General features: G+C 40.2%; 1 protein-coding gene across 1 annotated transcript in view; it reads left to right on the top strand.

The window, feature by feature from the left end:
* Window positions 1-23576, top strand: part of PEX5L (peroxisomal biogenesis factor 5 like) — a 70507-nt gene that overhangs the window by 34716 nt on the left and 12215 nt on the right. Inside the window, exons 4-5 of the mRNA XM_090274244.1 lie at window positions 20232-20348; window positions 22576-22719. Of these exons, the coding sequence (XP_090130370.1) occupies window positions 20232-20348; window positions 22576-22719 (261 nt within the window). The remainder of the gene's footprint in view (window positions 1-20231; window positions 20349-22575; window positions 22720-23576) is intronic.

Here is a 23576-nt window from a genome sequence, read left to right as displayed (position 1 = left end):
AATCACTCGCGTACATACAGATACATACCCCAGGATATTTGATGCAAATTTTACAATAGCAATAAGAGAAGGTGAACTGTATTAGAACAAATCTATAAATGGGACACTACAGGATCCTTGAAATAATGTAATTCATTGTACATTTACTGGCATGTAAATTGGTCGTCGTCGGCAGCCGTCCGTCTCGAGAGACGATGGTGTAGCTTCTTAAGAGTCTATCTGCACCGCCAAGAATGGTTGTGCAGTCCGACTCGGGAGTGACACGGTATCTGTCTCCTCCCGTGTTGAATCGACATCTTGCGATGACGCTGGAGTGTCCTCTCCAGTGAAGCTGAAGCTACAGAGCCTGGGAAGGGTGATATGGAGGGTCTGCTGTTGCCCATGCAGCAAACTCCCCCTCTCTTCGCAGCTGAAGGATCCAAGGGAAAGACGGAGTCAATACAGCTTGGCTTCAGGTGCGCCACAGGAGTTGCCGGTGTTGACTACAACGTGAAACCGCCTTAGGGACTCCGGCTCCGGATTTTCTGTCGGGGTTTACTCCCTTAGCCTTTCCTCTGAAGAGGTATGCCGCAAGGCAGCGGAGGTTTTTTGGAGTCAGAGTTTTCCTTCTCTGTGGCATGTAAATACATCCATAATAAAAGGTTAAACAACCACATATACAGAAAGGTTCCATTTTCACATGGTAGTTCAGTTGGTTAGAGCATTGTCCTGATATTCCAAGGTTGTAGATTCAATCCCTAGTCAGGGCACATACATATAAGAATCAACCAATGATTGCATAAATAAGTGGAATAACAAATTGATGTTTCTCTATTTTTTCCCTCTCTCTCTCAAAATCAATAAATGAAAAAAAAAGTAAATAATGAAATAATTTGGTTGAACATGATTATATTCCAGCTACACTGCTAAATATTTTATAAGTATGATAAAATTTAATCCTCACAACTACCCTATGGTGTTAGTATTTTTAACATTTTTCTAGAGATAAGAAAACTGGAACTTAGAGAAGGAAGTAAATGGCCCTAAGACTTGAGAGTTCATGAGTAATCATTTTTACGTGGAAATATAGGGGGAAAACCTAAAACAAGACATACTAAAGTGCTCCTGGTTATTATAGCTAGGTAGTAAAATTAATCAGGTTATATTTTCTTTTTGTTCATCTATTTTTTTCTAATTTGTCTGCCAAGAAAGAGTATTACACAACTTAGATGCTTTTTAAGTATTTTTTTTAATTGCCCAAAACAAATACCTACATGAAATACAAGTCCTTTTCCTTCATATTTAGAAAGTCTCCAAAATATGCTTTTAATACGCACTTAAAGGGTCGCTGGTTCGATTCCCAGTTGGGGCATTTGCCTGGGTTGTGGGCCAGGTTCCCAGTTGGGGGTGTACAAGAGGAAACCACACATTGATGTTTCTCTCCCTCTCTTTCTCCCTCCCTTCCCCTCGCTCTAAAAATAAATAAATAAAATATTTTTTAAAAAACCTATAAAACATTGATAAGAGAAGTTAAAGAAGATAAAAAATATTTTAAATACCCACTTAAGTCTCATTTGAAAGATTTGGATGATCCCTAATCTACATACATTTTAATCCTTCTATTGCCTGCCATCTGGACAGTTAATAGGCTCTGCAGATTTCCCATACGAAAACAGAGCTTCTTTATAGTTTACTGTCATTAAATACTTAGTTAAAATGTGGGACTACAATGATCTCTGAAAACCTTTTAATTATTTAAATGTTATGGCAGCATAGCTTAGATGCAACAATTGACCTTTGTATTTCTCCTGAGTCAGCAATGTTCTTCAGATTCTAACTATCCTTTTAAAAAATAAAGCACAAGGTCTGTCTCCATGGAAAAGAAAAAGTCCCTAATGCAATTTTTCTATACAGCATTTAAATAAGGTTGTGCCTGGCTACTTAACAAAATCCATTGCTGTCTGATATATTGTATAGCATCTTTTTGGACATTTAAATCACATAAGAAAAGTGGTTGTATAAAATATTTCAATAATAATAATAATGCCATCTGACTCTGGTATAACTTCACGGTTTACAGAAAAATTTCCCAAAATTTGAAAATGAAAAATGTTATTTTGTTTGTCTGAGGTCACACCCCCTAAGGAGTGGTTGCAGCAGGACAAGCATCCACATCTTCTGATTTCTGGTTAATATACTTTCAACATCCCCAAAAAAATTCCTCCCAGGTAATTGCAATCCTAACTTCAGGTCAAGAACTGTCTTTTTCAGCTTCCTAGTCTAAAAACAGAGACCTAGAATCAAAGGTTTAATACATGTTAACTCTATTTAAACTCTACAACCTACTCTCTGCCTGTTTTCCTATAGACAGACTTTTGAATTTGTCTTTTTAAGAACCAAAATTGCCAAGAAAATATATTCTTGCATTCAGATTCTACAAAATCATTTCAAATGAGGCATAGTTTTCTGAACTAAGGACACAAGCCATTGAACATCTACCCAATTTTTTTGGACTCATTTGATGACAATGGAGTGGAAAAGCACACAGGGAGGTAGAAAGAGCTATATTTAAATCTCAGTTTTTGCACTACGAGCCATTATCCCTGGGCAAGTTATTTAGTCTCTATGACATCAGCTTCCTCATTTAGAAAAATGGAAATGATGCACAGAAGCTCATTTGACTAGTCAAGTGAAACAGAGTGCAGGGAAGGGTCCATCTCAGTAAGCTCGGGAAACCATTCAGTCACAACAGGTATTTGCTGAGTACGTGTCATGTACTAGGATTCTTGGCTCTCATTCGTTTAATGGGCAGAACTTGACAGGGTGAAAGTAAAAGAAAACTTGATCTTCTGCCACCCATTCAAACCTCATTTGTGACCTAGTTTTATCCTAGCCTCTGGCTGAAATCACAGGTCAGTCCCTTCTATGAACTTCCAGTGGCTGTGGTAACAAAGCACCACAAAATGGGTAACTAAAACAAGAAATTGACTGTCTCACCGTCTGGAGGATGGAAGTCTGAAATCAAGATGTTGGCAGGGCCAGGCTCTCTCCAAAGCCCTAGAGTAGGGTCTTCCCTTGCCTCTTCCAGCCTCTACTAGCTACAGGTATTTCTTGGGTTGTGGCAGCATCACGCCAGATTCTCTTCCATCTTCACACAGCTATCTTCCTTCTCTGTCTGTGTCCAAATTCCTTTCTTCTTACAAGGACACCAGTGATGCCAGATTAAGGGTCCACCATAAGAACCTCATCTGAACTTGATTATATCTGCAAACTCTGTTTTTAAAGATCACATTTACAGATACCAGAGGTTGGGACTTCACCATATCTTTTTAGGAAACATAATTCCGCCCGTAAAAATCCGATAGCTTTTATATCACTCTAAGATAATAAAAAAAATTCTCCAGACCCTTTTGGTCTCAAGAACAGTGTTATGTCAATAACTAAGATATGCATTTCTCTATAATAATTAAATGACTCCTTCTACAGTCACAATTTAGAGCTGCTTGCCTCCCCAAACTAGGAGTGATCCTCCTCTATAGTGGGGAAGCTGCAAGGTGAACCTTCTCTCTGCTGGCTTCATTTCCTCTCCCTCCACTCACTCATCAGTCTCTGAGTCCTCCAGGGTGGGACCAGAACAGTGACTGGTAAGGGAAGAGGCCCAGCCTTCCGTGGCAGGTACAGCCATGGCCTGACGTAGGTGCTCTCTGGACTCAGTGGATGTTTTACATGAGTACATTTTCTCATGTTCTGTTTTTGTGGATCTCTCACTCGAGATTTCTGCTAGGAATAGCCATCTGCAGTGCCAATGAGATGGTTACCAATCCACACCCTTCGAGGAAGTCCTTTTGGAATTGACAATAGGTCTGGTTGACTTGCTCCTCCGTGGCCTAAACCTGGTCATGAGAAACACACATCCTTAACCTAATTCATTTCATGGAAGTACTCTCCCCTGGTCTCTTCAATGTGAGCTGTTTTATAAGAATTATAAGCTAAATGTTGAGGGGACACATGATCTATATAATATTACATAATGAATATATAATATATATAAAACCATTTCTTTTGCACGTCCTGCATAGGTAATAAAGCACCAATTGTTTTATTATATTTTCTTTCTTTTGGGGGGGGGGTGGCGGGAATCATAGCCAAAATTTAGGCTGAAAGAGTTCCATTTTAACCTTCCATTTTAACTTCCTTCATTCCCGATAGAAAAGAAGCTGAGTACAGAATCTGTGACCTTGTATTTCTGAACAGAATGAACTTGGTTTGTCTCAGAAAATTACGTGACAAGAGACAAGTAGAAGGGTTCTCTTCTGCTTTTTCCTCCAACCAAGATAATATTTGCCAAACAACATTGATTGATCCTTAATACAAGGGACAGGTTAGAGCTGCAGAGCGGGATAAGGGAAACAAGGTTGCATTAATGAAAAAGGTATAGAGTAGGAATTATGCGATATGGGTCTGGCTAATCATTTATAAAGGTCAAATGAGTTAATATACTTAAAAGCTCTTTAAAAATTATACACATTCAAGGTGACAATATTGTTGCTCTTAGTAGGAAGCAATGCAGTTTTGTCACTAAATCGTCTTACTTCTACACTTAGAAAATTCTAATTCGCTCTTTCCAATCTGTTCCCATTGGAATCACCCTGATCTCATCCCAGATTACCACAATAGCCTCCTAATTTATCTCTCTTCTGCCCCACCCCCCACAATTCATCCCCATGGGGAGGGGGTAGACTGTATGCTCCTAAAGCTTCTTACTTCCTATTGTGATGCTCAGATTCTATGAGACAAAAAGAAAAAACACAGAAAAAGAAAGCATGGCTATTCCTTCCCTACCCCATTTCCATCCTTAGCCTTGGCCATGATTCAAATATGGCATTTGTCTTGACAATCAAGGATTAGCTAGCTAGATAAGTAGATGGGTAGGTTGGTAGGTATAAATGTATAAAACTGAAGAGGGGGAAAGTCAATTAAGTGAAGATCAGGATTTTTCAGCTACTTCACAGTTTCAATAACTCCACAAAGGCTCCAAAGATGGTTTTATTTACTGTTACAATATACGACAATGTGTCTTTTCATTTTCACTTGCCTTCAATCAGTGGTGATCTGGCTTCCACCCTAATTCCACGGATGTTGCTCAGATGAAATCATTGCTTCTTCATTAGTAGTCATGCTCACAGACACACTACAGCCCAATTTAAGCACGTAGCGCACAGTCTACTCAACATCTATGCTCAAACATACCAGCAGCACCCTACACTGAACATAAGCAGATCTGAGGTCTTCACTGTAATTCTACTTTACCTTTTCTGTTGTTTAACTCGGGGAATGGGATCCTCCAAGAAAAATCTTCCTCTCTCTCTCCCCAGCACCCCCGGTTTCTTTCTCCTCCCCCCCTCTAACATCTCTCTCTCTCCCCTAATGTCTCATCAAACACCAAGTCCTATTGATTCTATTAAATATCTCTCAAATACATGCATTTTGCTCCATCTCCACTGTCGACACCCTACTCTGGTGTCTGTTAGAGAGACAACTATAACAGCCTTGTAACTGGTCTCACTGCATCTGAGGTGTAAAATGGAATGCTCCACTTTTTTCCATTCTCTTCACTTCAGCCAGAGATATTTCTAAAATACAGATCTGCATAATCATTCTCCACTTGTCCTTCAAGTCCAAACTCACTGACCTAGCTTTATAAGGTTCTTAATGACATGGACCATTCTTACTTCTACGTCTTCAACTCTGACTCCCACCATGATATCTATAGTGGTATCATTATAAAATTATCAGTTCCTAGAATAAGCCATGTAATCTTTCTCTTAGCTTTTGCACATGTTCTTCCTCCTGTCAGAAATGTTCTTTTCTCACCCTGTTACCTGGCTACTTTCTGTTCACTCTTAGAGTCTCAGTTGGTTTTCACTGTTTCCAGGAAGATCCCTGAACTCCCAAGTCTAAGTTGGGTTGCCTTCCCCTTTGCTCCTAGAGTACCTTTTCTCCCGTCTTACAGTACATTTGTCCCTGACCCACCAGATTGTACACTCCAGTGGCATAATTAGGATATCTCTTGTTCATTGCTATACCCAGGTGACTAGAACATTGCCTGCTATGTTCTAGTATAGTAGACTTGTCAATAATTTGGCTAAGTGAGTGAATTCAATATATAAGTATATATAATAAATTACCTCAATAAAAATGTTACATATGAAAAAAAATCCATTTAATAGACATTAGAAAAGCACTGCTATCTTGTACATCTAAGCATTTCTTTTTTAAAATGTTATGCCTGGCCCTTCAAAATGTGTTCCTAATTACATAATGGCTCCTGAGACTAATGCAGAGATATATCATTCATTAAAATTTAGCAAATCTTGCCAGTACAACCTAATAACTGAAAATGGAGGAATGTCAGTCCATCCATAGCTCCTCTCCATTGTTTGTTAGAGTCTATAGAAAAGAGTCCTATGATGGCAGATATTCTCCCAGGCCAAGGAGTCACCAACCTGGCATTTCATGGGGCTTCTCTTCTGTGCTTTGATGCTGGGTATGAGTCTGTTGCTGCCAAAAAGCTAGATGCAATGCCTAGTATCCTTGGCAGAGAAAATGTTTCTCTAGTTCTATCCAAATTAACCCTCACAGGCCAATAAATCAATATATATGGAGAATGTGTGATAATTTTGACCATTTGGAATTTTTTTAAGGCATTGATGAGTATAACAGAAACTACCTATCTCCACAGTAGTTAGTTATGACCAACTGGATATTAGTTCCAGGTAGCGTGGACACATTCCCCTCCCCCCCATGATACCACCACCCTGGTCTAAAGCAAGGGGGGCTGCTGGTGGCTTTTCAGAGTCCTTAGCTTGCCTTAGTCAGCTCATTGATTTCAGTGTCAAAGAAAGCAGCTTACACCATTTCCTTTCCCAATAGCTTCATAGCGAACTGGACCTAGACTCTGTCTTCATACCTGTTTAACTGTTGTGACAATCAAGTAGTCAAAAAGAAAAAGGGAGAAAGTCAAAATACCAGTACAATATGTTCAAAATAATATGAGTATTTTTTTAGTCTAACTTTTCCATCAACATGACTGGCCCAATTTTCTTTTCCCATAAATAACCCTAAAGGATGTCAGGGGCAGGGGCATATTTTCACAGTGGAAGATAGTGTCAACATGGGCATTAGATAGAGCAGGTAAAATTCTTTATCACCAGGAATAATGTTGCAAAGGAAACTGCTTCTAATCCAATCTCTCTGGTGGCCTTGCCCTACAGCAAAGAGAGGGGAAGAGGAAGAAACCTGTTTACATGAACAGACACCCTAAACTTGTGGGTAGCCCAGTGCTTTACAGCAGCCATATCCTGTTTTAACATGAAAAAAACTGGGACATAGATTCAGTAACTTGTTCAAGGTTATACAGCAATTCAGTGATGGAACTGGAATTCCGACCTGTCTAGCTCCAAAACTCCTGCCCTTAATCACTATCCCCAATATAAAGAATGTTTGCATGCTTTGCAGGCCCTAAAACAATTACATAAATTAAAAGTTGGTCACGAGAAAATAATTTTTTATCAAGAATCTCTTATTTAAGTTATTTTAAAAGCAACAAAAATAAGGGAAATCAAAAGGTTAGGAACTACCCAGAAATCCCACAACACTAAAATTTAACTATTTTCATTTTCACATGTTTCATCCAGTCTTTGTCCAATCTGTCTACATAATCAATGACTAGTTAGTATTAAAAAGATAAATACATCAAATGAGTTGTCTTCTCAAAAATATACAAAAATTATTTTAATTCTTCCCTCCACATTCTGGGTTTCATTTCCTTTTCTGGAACAATAACAACAACAAAATCATGAAGAATTCTGATTCACAGAGCAGCTGTGAGGATTAGAAAACCTGCTGGCTATTGGAGGTAGGTTTCACTGGAAAAAAATTACATAAAACAAACCATGTGTGGAAATTCCATTTCTCACAGTTTCTCAGGATACACCAAATTTATCCCACCAATGATCTCTGTTTTTATGGAACTTTAGATGCTTATGCCCTGGGACTCAACATCAGAAATTTCCAAGCTGTGTCCTGGAGAACCCTAAATCACTTTCTCTCTCTCTCTCTCTCTCTCTCTCTCAGACACACCCCCCCACACCCCCCCCCCCACACACACACACGAGCACACTCATTTAGAGTCATCCCCCTCTTAGGTGTTTAACATGTATATTAGCATTTGAAGATCCTGTGAAGTCACACAGCAAGGAACCTGTTCACTTTTGTCCAGAAGTTACCAACTCAGCTACCTCCAGGAGCCTGTCAGGTAAATGTAATGATCTGGTAGTGACTTTGGTGAAGTAAAAAACTACCTGAGAGTTGCTCCCTCTAGACCTGTGGGTCCAATATTAATGAACAGATCTTCATGAAAGTTCTGAAATCTGGGTTTTGATGTGAAATTTTCTATCTAGGATTAGGAGGGAAAATGTGTCTTGGCTAGACCTGGCCTATAGGTTTAAGCTAATGTTTCTCAAGCTCATGTGACCACAGAGCTCCTGGTTCCTAAGACGCCCTCTGGGGAAACACCACTGCACTCCTCTACCTCCAACCCCTTGCGGAAGCCATTGGATCCCTTCACTATGCCTAGTCCTCCTCCCCTGCTCTAGTCCTCTGACCTAAAGTGTGTTCCAGTTACTCTGGATATGTAATAAATTACTCCAACACTTATGGCTTCAAACAACATTTATTTTGCTCAGAGAGGATGGCACCTCTTTCTCCCTTAGATGTCATCATGGCTTGAAGGCTGGGGGTGCAAAGCATCTGCAGGCCCTATCACTCACAGACAGCTGATGCTGGAGGTCACCTGAGACCTCAGCTGCACAGGTGGCTGGAACACCCAACTGGCCTTTCTCTTAGGGCTGGGCTTCCTTGCAACCTTGTAGCTAGATTCCAAGGGTAAGTGTCCAGAAAGGAAGAGGGAGACGGAGACACAGGCAGAAGCTGTATCATCTTTAAGGATCTAGCCTCAAAAGTCATGCCAGGTCACTGTCATTGCATTCTATTTGTCAGGGGAAGTGTTCAAAGACAGGCAAGAGGCTCCACCTCTTCATGGAGTGACAAGATTCTAAAAGAGGATGGGGGCCCAGAAATGCTGCTGATGCCATTTGGGGAGATGCTATCTGCCATGAAAGGAAAGAATGAAATATCTTGAATTTTGGCTCTGTTATTTACCAGAAAAGTGACTTTGAGCAAGCAATTTTATTTCTCTTTGCATCATTTGTTCACTCCATCCTGAATTATAGTTACCTCAGTTTTTATTTTATCATTGGACAGTGAGCTTCAAGAAAGCAGCATCCATACCTAGGTGTGTTTTTTTTTTAAGTATATTTTATTGATTATGCTGTTACAGTTGTCCCAATTTCTTTTCCCTTTGTTCCGCTATGCCCAGTACTCCCCTTCCCTCCAGCAATCCCATCCCCCTTAGTTCATGTCCATGGGTCATGCATATAAGTTCTTTGGCTTCACCCTTTCCTCTATTATTCTTAACTTCCCCTGTCTATTTAACCAATTATGCTTCTTGTCCCTGCACCATTTCCCCATTTCTCCTCCTTCCCCCTACCAGCTAGTAATCTTCCAAATGATCCCCATAGCTATGATTCTGTTCTTATTCTGGTTGTTTGCTTAGTGTGTTTTTGTTTTTGTTTTAGGTTCTGTTGTTGATAGTTGTGAGTTTGTTGTCATTTTAATGTTCATAGCTTTGATCCTCTTTTTCTTAAATAAGTTCCTTTAACATTTTATATACTAAGAGCTTGGTGATGATGAACTCCTTTAGCTTTACCTTCTCTGGGAAGCATTTTATCTGCCCTTCCATTCTAAATGATAGCTTTGCTGGATAGAGTAATCTAGGTTGGAGGTCCTTGTTTTTCATCACTTTGAATACTTCTTGGTGGTCCCTTTTTGCCTGCAAAGTTACTTTTGAGAAATCAGCTGGCAGTCTTATGGGAACCACTTTGTAGATAACTGTCTTCTTTTCTCTTGCTACTTTTAAGATTCTCTCTTTATCTTTAACCTTTGGCATTTTAATGATCATGTCTTGGTGTGGTCCTCTTTGAGTCTAGCTTGTTTGGGACTCTCTGTGCTTCCTGGACTTCTATGTCTATTTTCTTCGCCAAATTAGGGAAGTTTTCCTTCATTATGTTTTCACATAAGTATTCAATTTCTTGCTCTTCCTCTTCTCCTTCTGGCACCCCTGTGATTCATAATGTTGATATGTTTAAAGTTGTCCCAGAGGTTCCTAAGCCTGTCCTCGTTGTTTTCCATTCTTGTTTCCTCATTCTGTACTGGTTGACTGTTTATTTCTTCCTTATGTTCCAACTCATTGACTTGAACCCCATTTTCCTTCCTTTCACCATTGGTTTCATGTGGATGTCCTTCATTTCACTTAGCATAGCCTTCACTTCTTCCCTTCTGCGCTTGCCATATTTAAGTATATGTGTCAAGCCTGTGAGCATCTTTATCACCAGTGTTTTGAACTCTACATCTGTTAGGTTCACTGTCTCCTTGTCTGTTAGGTTGGCTATCTCCTCGTCGCTTAGTTCTCCCACTGGAACCTTGATCTGTTCCCTCTTTGGGACCATACTTCTCTGTCTCCTCATCCTGACAGGCTACTGTGTTTGCCTCTGTGTCTTAGGTAGAGCTGTCACACCTGTTATATTGTGAGGGGCGGAGCCTTAGTGATGAGTCAGTACAGGGCAACCCGTTTCAACACCTTGTGGCATTGAATGTGGGGGAGGGGTCTGAGAAGGAACAATGCTACTTTCTCAGCACTCACCCCTTTTCCAGGCACTTCTTCCACTTCCCATATGGGACTGGTTCCTCTCTAGCTGTTGCCCTGGCCATGGTTCCCAGAGTGGGTGGGCTGTGGATGTTCTAGGACCTTGGGGACCCTCTACACAAGCAGACCCTCTGAGAGACCAGCAGTTTCTTACTCTGTCCCAACCCCATTGGTTTTCATAGTCAGAAACAATGAGGCTTTATTTTCCCCAGTGCTGTAATTGTGAGCTGCGAGGTCTGGTCTGGTGCTGGGAGCACTCCCCAGGTGTCCCTCCCTGCTTTTTTAATGTGTAACTGCACTTTTTGCTGGCCAGCCACAGCCGCTGTCACTATGCCCTCTCTACCCTGGCTCAGCCACTCCTACCTGTCTGGATGAGTATTTTTTCTTTATATCTTTGTTGGATTTCCATGCAGCTGGATTTTCTGGAACTTCTGGTTGTCTCTAGTTTTGAGGTAGTTGTATTCCTTCTTAGTTGTGGAGGGAGATGCAGTGTGCCTACCTATGCCTCCATCTTAGCCAAAAGTACTGTTTTGTTTTTTAATAGTCCTATAATGCAAAGCACAAGCACATAGTTTGAGTTTAGTAAATATTTCTAATACTTTATTTTTTTTAACTACTAGAGAGTTTCCCAGTAGCTTTTCACTACCAGCAGACATGGCAAAAGGAGAAGGATCCCCCTCCAGAACCAAGTCACACTATTTGTAGTTCACAATCCATGTGCTAATCCTTTAACACGTGACTTATTTTCACATGGAACATGAGACAAGGCTCAAACTCCAGGACCCTCCCCACTTCTCCACCCCTGTGATAAAGCAGCCATATGTTTACAAAGAGCAGCCAGGAGGCCTGCGAGAAATAAACAACCTCTTAGATATTGACGCAAAAAACCTTACTGCCAAAGTGGCAGCAAAGACAGGCTTGGTCTCCAAACCTTCAGTTTCCAGTGCACCTTAAGAGCACTTCTTTGTTGAGAATACAAATATCCACTGGAACCACAAACATAGATACAATCATATGAAACTCCAGTTTCTGGAAAGGCATTTGTTTGCTAATGAATAGGCTAATGACCCCTCCCCATTTAGACAACGGGTTTTGCTCACTGTTCTTTAATACTCAATTTCTCTTTACCCCTCCTGATTGCCTTCCAGCATCCTGCTGAAGCCTTGTGTTGCACTATTCCCAGCCTCCTGTGTCCTTTCCTCTCCTCAGCATTTCCAATTTTTCTTCCCCACATCTCTGCAGCTAATCTGCTGGCAGGTTGCTTGGTGAGAGCCTCTGGTTATTTGCCCTGGTGCCTGCCAACATCTGCAGTGATGGTTGGCTCCATTAAACAAGGAAGCGTGTCTAACCCAGAGGCAACCCAAAAATCTGTGTTGAGTGATAGTACCATTTTTTGTTTGTTTGTTTTTCAACATTTCTGCACCACACAATTTACAGTTTGTGGGACTGCATCCTCTCTCTGTCCTGGGATATATTCCTTATCATTTACAAATATAAAATAGTGTTAACTGCCAATTCCTGAGTTCTTTTTTATTTTTTTAGTAATTTTATTGATTATGTTGTTACACTAGTCCCAATTTTCTTCCCCTTTGCTATCCTCTGCCCAGTACCCCTCCTCCATCCAGGAATCCCACCCCTCTTAGTTCATGTCCATGGGTCGTGCATATAAGTTCTTTGCCTCACCCTTTCCTATACTATTCTTAACTTCCCCCTGTCTATATTATACCAACCAATTATGCTTCTTAATCCCTGCACCATTTCCCCATTTCTCCCCCTTCTCTCTCCTAGCTGATAGCCCTCCAAATGATCCCCATACCTATGATTCTGTTCCTATTCTGGTTTGCTTAGTTGGATTTTATTTTTATTTTTATTTTTATTTTTTAGATTCAGTTGTTGATAGTTGTGTTTGTTGTCATTTTAATGTTCATAATTTTGATCTTTTTTTTTTTAAGTCCCTTTGACATTTCATATAGTAATGGCTTGGTGACGATAAACTCCTTTAGCTTTACCTTGTCTGGGAAGCACTTCATCTGCCCTTCCGTTTTAAATAATAGCTTTGCTGGATAGAGTAATCTTGGTTGTAGGTCCTTGCTTTTTATCACTTGGAACACTTCTTGTCAGTCCCTTTTTGCCTGCAAAGGTTCTTTTGAGAAATTGGCTGAGAGTCTAATAGGCACCCCTTTGTAGGTAACACTGTTTTTCTTCTGCTGCTTTTAATATTCTCCCTTTATTTTGAACCTTTGGCATTTTAATTTTGATGTGTCTTGGTGTGGTCCTCCTTGAGTCTAGCTTTTTTGGGACTCCCTGTGCTTCCTTGACTTGTATGTCTATTTCTTTCACCAAATTTGGGAAGTTTTCCTTCATTATTTTTTCACATAAGTATTCAATTTCTTGCTCTTCCTCTTCTCTTTCTGGCACCCCTATGATTCAGGTGTTGGTATTTTCAAAGTTGTCCCAGAGATTCCTAAGCCTGTCCTCATTTTTTTCCATTCTTGTTTCCTCATTCTGTACTGGTTGACTGTTTTTTCCTTCCTTATGTTCCAAGTCATTGATTTGAACCTCGGTTTTCTTCCCTTCACCATTGGTTTTGTGCGGATTTTCCTTCATTTCATTTAGCATAGCCTTCGCTTCTTCTCTTATGTGTTTGCTGTGCTTAAGTATATCTGTCAAGCATGTGAGCATCTTTATCACCAGTGTTTTAAACTCTACATCTGTTAGGTTGGCTATCTCTTCGTCGCTCAGTTTTCAAACTGGAACCTTGATCTGTTCCTTCTTTTGGGCCATATCTCTCTGTCCCCTCATTTTGACAGGCTCCTTTGTTTACCTGTGTCTTAGGTAGAGCTGTCATACCTGTTACATTGTAAGGGGCAGAGCCTTAGTGATTATCAGTACAGAGTGACCCATTTCACCACGCTGTGATGCTGTGTGTGGGGAGGAGTCTGAGAGGGAACAACGCCGCTTGCTCAGCACTCACCTCTTTTCCAGGCACTTCTCCCACTTCTGAATGGGACTGGCACCTCTCTAGCTCTTGCCCTGGACATTGTTCCCAGAGTGGGTGGTTCTGCGGATGTTCTAGGACTGTGAGGGTCCACTAAACAAGCAGACTCTACTGAGAGACCAGCAGTTTTTTCCTCTATCCCAACCCCCAGTAGTTTGCACAGTCAGAGGCATGAGGCTTTATTTTCCCCAGCACCGGGACCGTGAGCTGTGATGTCTGGTCTGGTGCTGGGAGCGCTCCTCAGGTTCTCCTCCCTACTTTTTAAAATATGTGACTGCGCTTTCCACTGGTCTGCCACTGCCACCACCACACCATGTCCTCTCCGCCCTGGCTCAGCTGCCCCTACATGTCTGGATGAGTATTTCTTCTTTATATCTTTGTTGGACTTCTATGCAGCTCAATTTTCTGGAACTTCTGGTTGTCTCTAGTTTTGAGGTAGTTGTATTCCTTCTTAGTTGTGGAGGGAGATGCAGCATATCTGTCTAGGCCTCCATCTTGGCTGTAAGCCCCAATTCCTGAGTTCTTAATGTTACAAGTTCTAAGCACTTTGCACATTCTTCCACTTAATCTGCACAACCACCCTAAGAGACTTTTTTGTATTTTATAGATGAGAAAACTGAGTTAAAGAGGTCACATGACATGAAGCATAGCCGTGATCCACCCTGTTCAACCTAATGCCAAAGCTCACATGCTTTCCTCCCTATTGTGTTTAGGATGCAAAAGAAGCAAGGATGACAGATCTATTTACTATCTCATTGAGATTTTATTCATTTTGAGCTTTCCTGTTTCACTCATTAAATCAATTCATTAATGGTGTTATAACCAGAGACCCTCACTCAGGGTTGGAAGAGACTGAAGAATTTATTGGGTCAAACCTCTATCTGATCTCTGAATCGTCTTTAAAACACTCTTGACATTGGTCATTCTGTCTATGTTTGAAGACTTCTAATGTTGGAGAACCCATCCTTCTGAAGAGGAAGCAGCCCATTCCGTTTTCAGGCAGCTCATGTCATATTTGATAAAAGTCTGTCCCCCTGGAACTGCCATTCACTCCTCTTAGTTCTCTTATCTGCACGACAAGGCTAAGCCAGTTTGCTCAGCTCTCACCACCCTTCCCCACCAGGCCTTGCTGCACTGGGTGAATTGCTTCATAAACACAGTTACTCTTGCACTTTCACTCTTGCCTGTGTCGACTCGTTTGTCCAGGATCCCTCACTCTGTGGGACATCCAGGACTGTATCTAGAGCTTAAACTAATTCTAAGCAATCCAGATTCTATCCCATCCTTGAACAGGATGCTGCACATCTATGACTGCAGCCACAGGTTGAATATGTCCTCGAGGAAGCCCTATGGAATCCTCAACTAATACTGAGCTCTTAGTCAACAAGAGATGCAGTGAGCAGGGGCAGCTTAGCCACTCTTCCCCAGCCTAGACTACTAGATCTTAGGGCAATAAGATCCCAAAGTGACTATGTACACATAATTTCACTTCAACAAAAATGGTTTGTTGTGGCCAATACTTTACCCAGCCTTGCATAGTGACTTCTCATTTCTCACCATGCAAGGGCTACTCTTTTCTTTTGCATATTTAGAATGGGTTGGTTGGCTGTTTAAAAAGTTTCAGTCCAGTAACAGTTAATTAATCAATGTCTAAAGAGGCAAACAGAAAGTGAGACTCCTGACAGGCAGAATTAGCATGCAGTCTCACATCCATCAGTTCTTTCACAACACAACCCCAGGAGCTTTCTAATCAATAGTTATGTTTGATTACAAAGTTAAAAGTATCTATTCTATTTTAACTCAAGGATGACCAAAATAGACTGATAAATGAGAACTGATAATATGTTGCTGTCCTGAAACTTTCCTGGTTCTAATTTAAATTACTTATTTTCTTATTCTTTGTAGTTTAATATAATTAATATTTTTGTCATGATTCTTATATAATCTTTTTATTTTCTATTTTTACAATTAAGAAGTGAAGGGAAAATGTCCAATATACTTTTGGGAAAGTGCTTTAAAGTATAATTTTTTGAAATCACCGAACAGGCTTTGTTTCCCCTTTTTCTGATCTTCTGAATCAATCTGCATAGACAAAGAAGCTTGAGCTATTTGTCTAATAAACCCAGTCTTCTCACATTACAAATAGGAAAAAATAATGTACAGAGGGGTAAAAATTACTTGCTCAAGTTCACAGGGGTAACGGCACTTTCTAGCATACCTCTCTTGTTCCAAACCACTAACAAAGAATATCTGTATGAAGGAATTCAGAAAGGCAAGAAATTGTTCTGGTATGGGATCATTGGAGAAAGTAAAACTGTAAAGAAGTCAGCATTTGTAAACCAAATCTTACTTTTTCTTGACTATAACACATGCTAGTAATAGATAATTTGGGAAATGCTGAAAAGTACAAGGAAAGGCGACAGGGCAAATTCCTCATGATCTCACCCCATGAAAGCAGTGCTGCTGGAGCTTCCCTGAGCATTGTTGGTTGTCTTCTATCATTGTGATCATATTACTTCTCAAGAAACATTATAACCCAAGGGCTATTCCATGTTTCAATGAATTCTTTGTAAATACCATTTTTGCCATAACATTTTTAACTTTCCTCCTACTTTTGAATAATTAGTTAGAAGGGAGAGATTTAAATGACAAAAAAGAAAGATATCTGGAAGAGGACATATATTTACAGCAAATTAAAACACCAAATATTCACAGATGTGTATTTGAACTTTGAGGTTGTGGGTGATTTTTGTTCATTTTTTAAATATTTTTCAATGCTACAAAAACACTAATAAGAATACCTACTTTATGCCACAGATGCATTTTCTCATTTAGCTCTCCTACCAACCAACCAAGATCACTATTCTATATCTTCATTTTAAAGATAAGGAAAATGAGACCTAGAGAGGTGAACGTCCTTACAGAAGGTCAGTGATGGAGCCAGAATTTGTTCCCAGGTTCGTCTCAGGAAAAAGCTGCTGTTCTAAACCTTTATACTACATAGTCCAAATATCTTTTAATGAATATCTACCATTGTTATCATCAGAGAGCTAACTTTAAAAATGAAGATAGTTTGCAAACAATAGATTATTTCTGGTGTAAGCACATAACTTATTACCTGTAGAATATAAAAAGCAATCTACCAAAATCCCAGAACAACAAAGAAAGTCATCAATACATTAAATCCCCCTCAGTCCTGTCTGAAATGTTTAAAATTCAAATGTGTCTCAGGTTTCTCTGAAATTGTTTGGAAATAGAAAAAAGAAGCAGTGTTAATTGCAGTTACGTGAATGAAGTCTGGATTTTGAGACTGGTTGAAAATTGATTGTGCTAAAAGTAGTCTTCTGTAATTAAATGAAACTGTGCTGTGCACTTTAATTAGTCAGAACTCATTCTAAGTGGTAACAGCAAGTCCTGGTGTTTCTCATTCAATGAAAGCCTGGCAGTCCCCCCTCAGCTGAGGTTTGTTTGTTTTCTACAGCAGTCTTATTGATGCATCTACTGCTCTAATTTGAAACTGCAGGAGAGGTGATGCACCCTTTTGTAACCCAGATGTACACATTATAAAATCCTTCTCATTCTTTTATTCAGAAGACTTGTAATAGTTTTAAACTTTAGGGACTCTCATTGCCTTACCAAGTACTGGAAGTCATTGGCATTTCACATTACCCCACCAGGGGGCTTGGGAAAGTCAATAAACATTGTAAAATTCTCTTGACAGATTTGTCTTAGTGTCTTTGAAGACTGCCTGAACCTACATCTTTGAAAAACTAGTCAAGACAGACAATGAGTCTCCAAAAAATTGTCTCCAAACTCCTCAGTATCTAAATGTTCAGGTTTCATGCTACTTCAAAAGGAAAGCTAATTTATTTTTTATTGTTGCTTTTAACCTTTATTATTATAAAATCAGTGCAAAATAAGAAAATTCAGAAAGTACAGAAATAGGTACAGAGGCAAGAAAAACATCACCCACCATTCCTTCATTCAAAAAGATCAATCTAAACATGGTAGCATATTTTGGTAGCATATTTCCTTCTAGTCTTTTATCTAGCCATCATTTTGTGTCCCTGAGATCATGCTGTTTGCACAATTTGGTATTCTACCAGAAAGACTTGTTGAAAAAGAAATTTTGAATTTTATTTCTAATGTTAACCTGGATAAGTGGTGGCCTTCTTTGAGGGGAGGCCCCCGCTGAAGTGACAGGACCCATTTCCGTGGTAGGAATGAGCACACTGGATGTAATAAAGGAAGAGGACAAAACCGATTATTTATTTAATAGCCTGGGATTAATCACATTGGCCTTGCCTTTATTCCCTGAACATTTGTTTGAAGAAGAAATAGGGTTATATTTATCATTCAAAAAAACTTTGAAGAAAAGTTCCCACCCCCAAGCGGGAGGGTGCAGTGAAGGGTGAGAATGGGAGGATTAAAAGGTGAAGGGCAACCTAGGTCAGGTTGATGGTGTGTCAACAAGTCACAGAACCAGGAATCTCAGAAACGGAGATTTGCAGGTAAAGTATTAACGTCAGTCCCAGACTCAGGTGTTCAGGAAATACCCATTTCTTTGCTTTCTTTAAGGGAAATTAAGTGGTTCCCAAGCATCTCTCTTACAACATTGGCAAGGTAACTTAGTCTTGGACACCAAATCTGGAAAGCCGAGATGCTGCCAGAAAACAAGGACAGGGTCTGCGCCCTTTTATTTGTCATGCTGTCAGCTAACAGCCAACCAAGCCCCCAGTGGTCCCTTGCAATTCAACTTTTCTCTATTTCCCTGACACTTGGGGATCATAGTTCAAGTAAGCCCCACTCCCCAGTCATGCCCTCTGTCATCCCCTTGGAGGGCAGTCTGATGTGCCAGGAAAACACCTGAAAACTGAGCACGAGTCTCCCACTCACCTCAGAACCTACCACCTTCTTCCTTCCCCAACCCCCAAAAGTTCCCCTTCCTCTCTTATGTTCTGTAAGATACTTGCCCCTTTTTCCTCTCCCCAGGACACCTAAACAACTCTTTTCAGGCTTAGTAGGACAGAAGCCAACCTGGGACAGATCTCGCAGAAAAATTCTGCTTCCATCCAGAACACAAACCTCCTCTACAGTAAAGAACAAATGGCCAGATTTCCCTTTTAAAAGATATTAAAAGAAAATTATAAGGAAAAAAAAGTAATATTTTTCAAAAAATCATCCTGCCATAGAAAAGACCTTGAAGAGGACTCAGTCAAGTTCACACCCAAAGCCAGCATCTTTCATTCTTTAGCACCAGGAGGTAAAGTTTGTCATAAAGTGATAAGCATGGCCTTGGAAGCCAGAGTAGGGATTAGATCCTGTGTAACCCTAGCTTTGTGAGCATAACCCTCTAGGCTCAGTTTTCTCCCCACATAGTGCTTAGCACAGAGTAGGATCAACTAATATTACTTTCTCTTGTGCAAAGCCCTCTGCCTCCCCAAGTCACTGGCCAGCCAGTCCCAAAGCTGCTGTTCTCACTGCTCATGTCTTAGGAGCAACCATTTTGCCGACTCTGTGACCTGCCACCTCCGTCAAACCTTGCAAAACAGGCAATGGCCAATGGTCACTGTATTCTCAGAAACTGCTGCCTGTAGTCATGCCTGGTATCCTATGTTATAGAAACTACCACTCCCTCTTGTATGGCCTATAGTCATGCCTGGGGTCCTGTGTTCTCCAAAACCCTGCTCCTTGTTTTGCAAGAATCAATTGTTTTAGCCTGAGGACAAGTCATTATGGTTGCTGGACTCTGATAATCCTGTTACTCAGGATTAAAGCCCTTAAGAACCCTGCTTTGTTTCTTCTCAGGGCTACAGCCCACCTGCTTAGACCTCCCCAATAAAGGCTTTGAACTGGTTTACACATCTCCTCCCTTCTTCCTAACAGTATCCACACTTGAAATTGTTCAAGTATTGGATTTTTAGCTGAATTTGGTTTATATGATCCAGGTCCTTCAGATGGTACCAATTTTCCTGCTGCAGAAAGTCACAATTACAGTAGTCCCTCTCTATATCACAGTTCACTATCGCAGCCCCATTGTATCACGGGATTTTAAAAAATATTATATTTAATTATTTATCATGGATTTTTTGCTATATCGTGGGATTTTGCAGTACTGTATATGTATGTTGTTAAAGTTACATAGGTTTAAGAGTGTAGAATAAATGTAAGGTTCCTACTTTGCAGGGGGGTCTAGAACGTAATACCCGTGATAAGTGAGGGAATACTGTAATCCAGTTAAACACTCTGACCACTGAGTACCCTCTGAAAGCTCTTCAACTATGAGTATCATTGGATATGGCCAGTTTCAACATTTTATTTCTCCTCAGGACTCATTTTGATCTATAAGGAAAACTGTCTTGCTGGAAATAAACCAAATGGTATAGCGTGTTCTTAAATCCATCTCTCTTCACTTTTCCTGTCTCCTAGTCAGATACAGAGTTTTGGGATAAAATGCAAGCAGAATGGGAAGAAATGGCCCGGAGGAACTGGATATCTGAGAACCAAGAAGCCCAGAATCAAGTTACCATCTCAGCCAGCGAGAAGGTGACCAATTCTCTTCTTATTGATGCTGGCAGGTTTTCTCAGCCTCATTGGCTCATAGGATTATAAATTAGTTGATAAATATTTTTGAAAAATCCATGAATCAGACAACTTAATGTCAATAGGACCTAGAAGAAATTCTAATAAAAGAAAACAATATAATCATCCAAGGTATGAAAGCAGCAAAGCTGGAATGGAATGCCCTTATCTTTATTACTGTTAATATGGATGTTTGGCAGCCAGCCAGAGCTTGGATCTTGACTACTTTCCAGTTAAGAACTAACTGACCTTGAGGGTGGGTTGGAAGAAGACCTGGGCTAATCCCACAATGCTTTTTGTCAGTCAGGCCCTTGAGTTAGCCACATCGCTGAGCTAACAGAAGTGATATCCATGGGCAGAGGAATGAAGCAGGGCTTAGGACTGTATTTCACAGGTGGTCATTATACCGCTAGCAAAGAAATTCAATGGAAAAGATAGCCTTCCCACAATGAGGTTGACTCCCAGGAGGATTCCTCAGAGCTATTTCCTTGACAGGCGCATCAGCAAATGTGAGCACAGCAAACAACCAGCCAAATTACCCTTTAAGTCCTAGTTGACTTTGGATTTATGCTTTTAAAAACATTGGAGAAATAAGTTTAAATAACTTGAAAGATAAAAAAGAGATGTGGAACTTTTGTACACTGGGAAGGGGTTATTATATATAGTGTATGTTTATATTATGGCTTTGTGGAGGAAATCTCAATAATATTTAGTTCTGGATAATTTCATCTACATAGTCATTAAAATGCCTTTCTCTTCCTAATATTCTGTGTCCCTCAGTAGGCCAAAACAACCATCTCATTAAAAATAACTATCTTTTCCACCAAAACAAAAACAAAAACAAAAAACAGAACTAAGGAAGAAGAAGAACATTGATGCAGATCACCATATTCTGGACTATAATCCTTGAACCTGAGGCCTGGCTAGGGCCATGAGCTCCTGACACCACTGCATAAGCTCTCTGGCTTTTGATAAGGGCTTTTGTCTTTCTGAAGATCTATTTTAAAACCTTAGTAGCAGCCTCAACAGACTAGCTTAATTTTACTATCAAATTAGAAAGATTTTATGATAATCTATGCTAGCTAATGTTGCAAAAAATGTCTTTCAGATATTTCTGATGAGAGTTTAAAATGGTACATACTTTCTCAAAAACAATTCAATTGCACATATCAAGAACCTCAAAATAGTTCATAGCTTTTAGCCTAATAAATCCCTCTAGAAGTCTATCATAAGGTAATAATCAATGCAAAGATTTGAGCATGAGGCTTTCAATTTATCTTTATCTATGAAAAAAAAAGTAATCTGAAAGTCCATCAATAGGGATCTGATTAAATAAATTTTAGCATACTATAAATAATTATAACAACTAAAACTAGATGGGGCTTAAGCTACAAAACTGCACACATAATATGAGCTTATTCAATTTATATAGTCACAGAAAAATACTAGAAGGTTATTTGTACATTCTGCATTGTTTAAATTTTTACAATAAAAGAAGATCTATAACTTTAAAGCATGCATTCTTGGTGGGCGACGTAGCCTCCAGTGGGGCAAACACTGGTCTGAGGAGTGGGAAGGCAAACAATGCCTTAGATAGTACAATCGTTTGTAGCCCCCTAAAGGGCCACACTACATAAGCAGATGTGCAGTATATAGTATTAATACTGTTCAGGGGAGTGGGTTGCAGCGTGTAGAAAATATGTGCAAAAACTCAGTATTTTTAAAACCTTGGATGGGGGTACAGGGAATGGCTAAAACAAAATGAACAGAAGAAATACCAGAAGGAAACCAAACTCCAAAATAGTAGCAGTCATCATATTTAGATTGCAGCATTATGGGTAACTTTTGGGGATTTTTTTATATTATTCAATAACAAAATCTAAAATGTATACAGTGAAAATGTACGTTTATAATAAGGGAAAAACAGTAATTGAAATGTGACAGTACTACAAATGTCCCCCGTTTCCCCCTCCTTTGCCCCCCTCTACCCAACCCCCACCCCCAGTAATTGAAATTTAAATGGTTAATTTTATGTTATGTATATAAAATAAAATTTCGCCAGAATAAAATTTATTACAATTTATTAAAAATTTAAAAAGGAATTTAATTGCAATTAAATTCAAAAAGAACTTACTGAACGTAAGAATGGAGAGATAACCAGTGGACCTGTGTTGCCCGCTCTGTGTTGTAGGGCTATTACTTCCACACTGAAAACCCCTTCAAGGACTGGCCTGGCGCATTTGAAGAAGGCTTAAAAAGGCTGAAGGAAGGGGACCTCCCAGTCACCATCCTGTTCATGGAGGCAGCAATTCTTCAGGACCCTGGAGATGCAGAGGTCATTTCCCCTTCATCCTGCCCACCTCAGAATGTGGCCGCACGTGCTAATGAGGGACCGAGGGGGGAGCAGAGCTCTATTGGGTGGCATCTTCATAAAGTAATGGCTCTCAAAGGAGTTAACCTGGTTTAGTGTGATATAGCCTGTTTTCTAACCAAATCTGTAGAATCTCCCTATGATGCCCAAAAATAAAAGGCAGGGGCAAGAAATGGAAAACTAAAATTGCCTACCTGGAAGCTCAGCAGCAGTCTTCAGGGGGCAGTGTGCAGTCTTGTCTGGGTCTAGCCGCCATGCGGCACTTCACCGTGGATTTATTTACTCCATATTGATTGAACACCTATCACATCCCAGCGCTTGTGCCACACACTGGCTTAGACACTGAAGAGCTGGAAAATGGAGCCAATGAAAAGGCACATTTAGTGGTCTGTCTGGAGGGACAAGTAAATAAATCAGTGCAGTGTAATAAATGCAAATGCACAAGAGGCTAGGAGAGCAGAGAGCAAGACTGCTGACTCAGCCTTCCCCTACACGTGAGTCCAAGGGCAGAGGATTCATTCCAGACAGCAGGGGAGTTGAGTTGTTGTTTAGGGGGAATGGTTCCTGGGTGGGGAGAGGGACCTGAAACCTTGGGTGAAGGGGAAGAGGGAAGGAGAGAACGACAGGAGTGGAGGCAAGAGGAGGCAGGCAAGCATTTGAACTTCATCCTGAAAGCCATGAGAGGACCACTAGGGAAGAGCATGTTATAAAAACCTCTTTCTCTGAGGTGTGAAGGGTCATTGGAACTGAAGCTGGGAGACCACCAAAGAGGCTTCTGCAACCTTATCTTGGTCCAGTACACTTCTAAACCTGTGAAAGAA

This window comes from Furipterus horrens, unplaced genomic scaffold (genome assembly GCF_987537825.1).
Source record: "Furipterus horrens unplaced genomic scaffold, mFurHor1.1.pri manual_scaffold_1, whole genome shotgun sequence".
In the NCBI taxonomy this organism is placed as follows: Eukaryota; Metazoa; Chordata; class Mammalia; order Chiroptera; family Furipteridae; genus Furipterus; species Furipterus horrens.
Note: the sequence above shows the minus strand (reverse complement) of the source record. Positions and strands in the feature narration are given on the sequence as shown.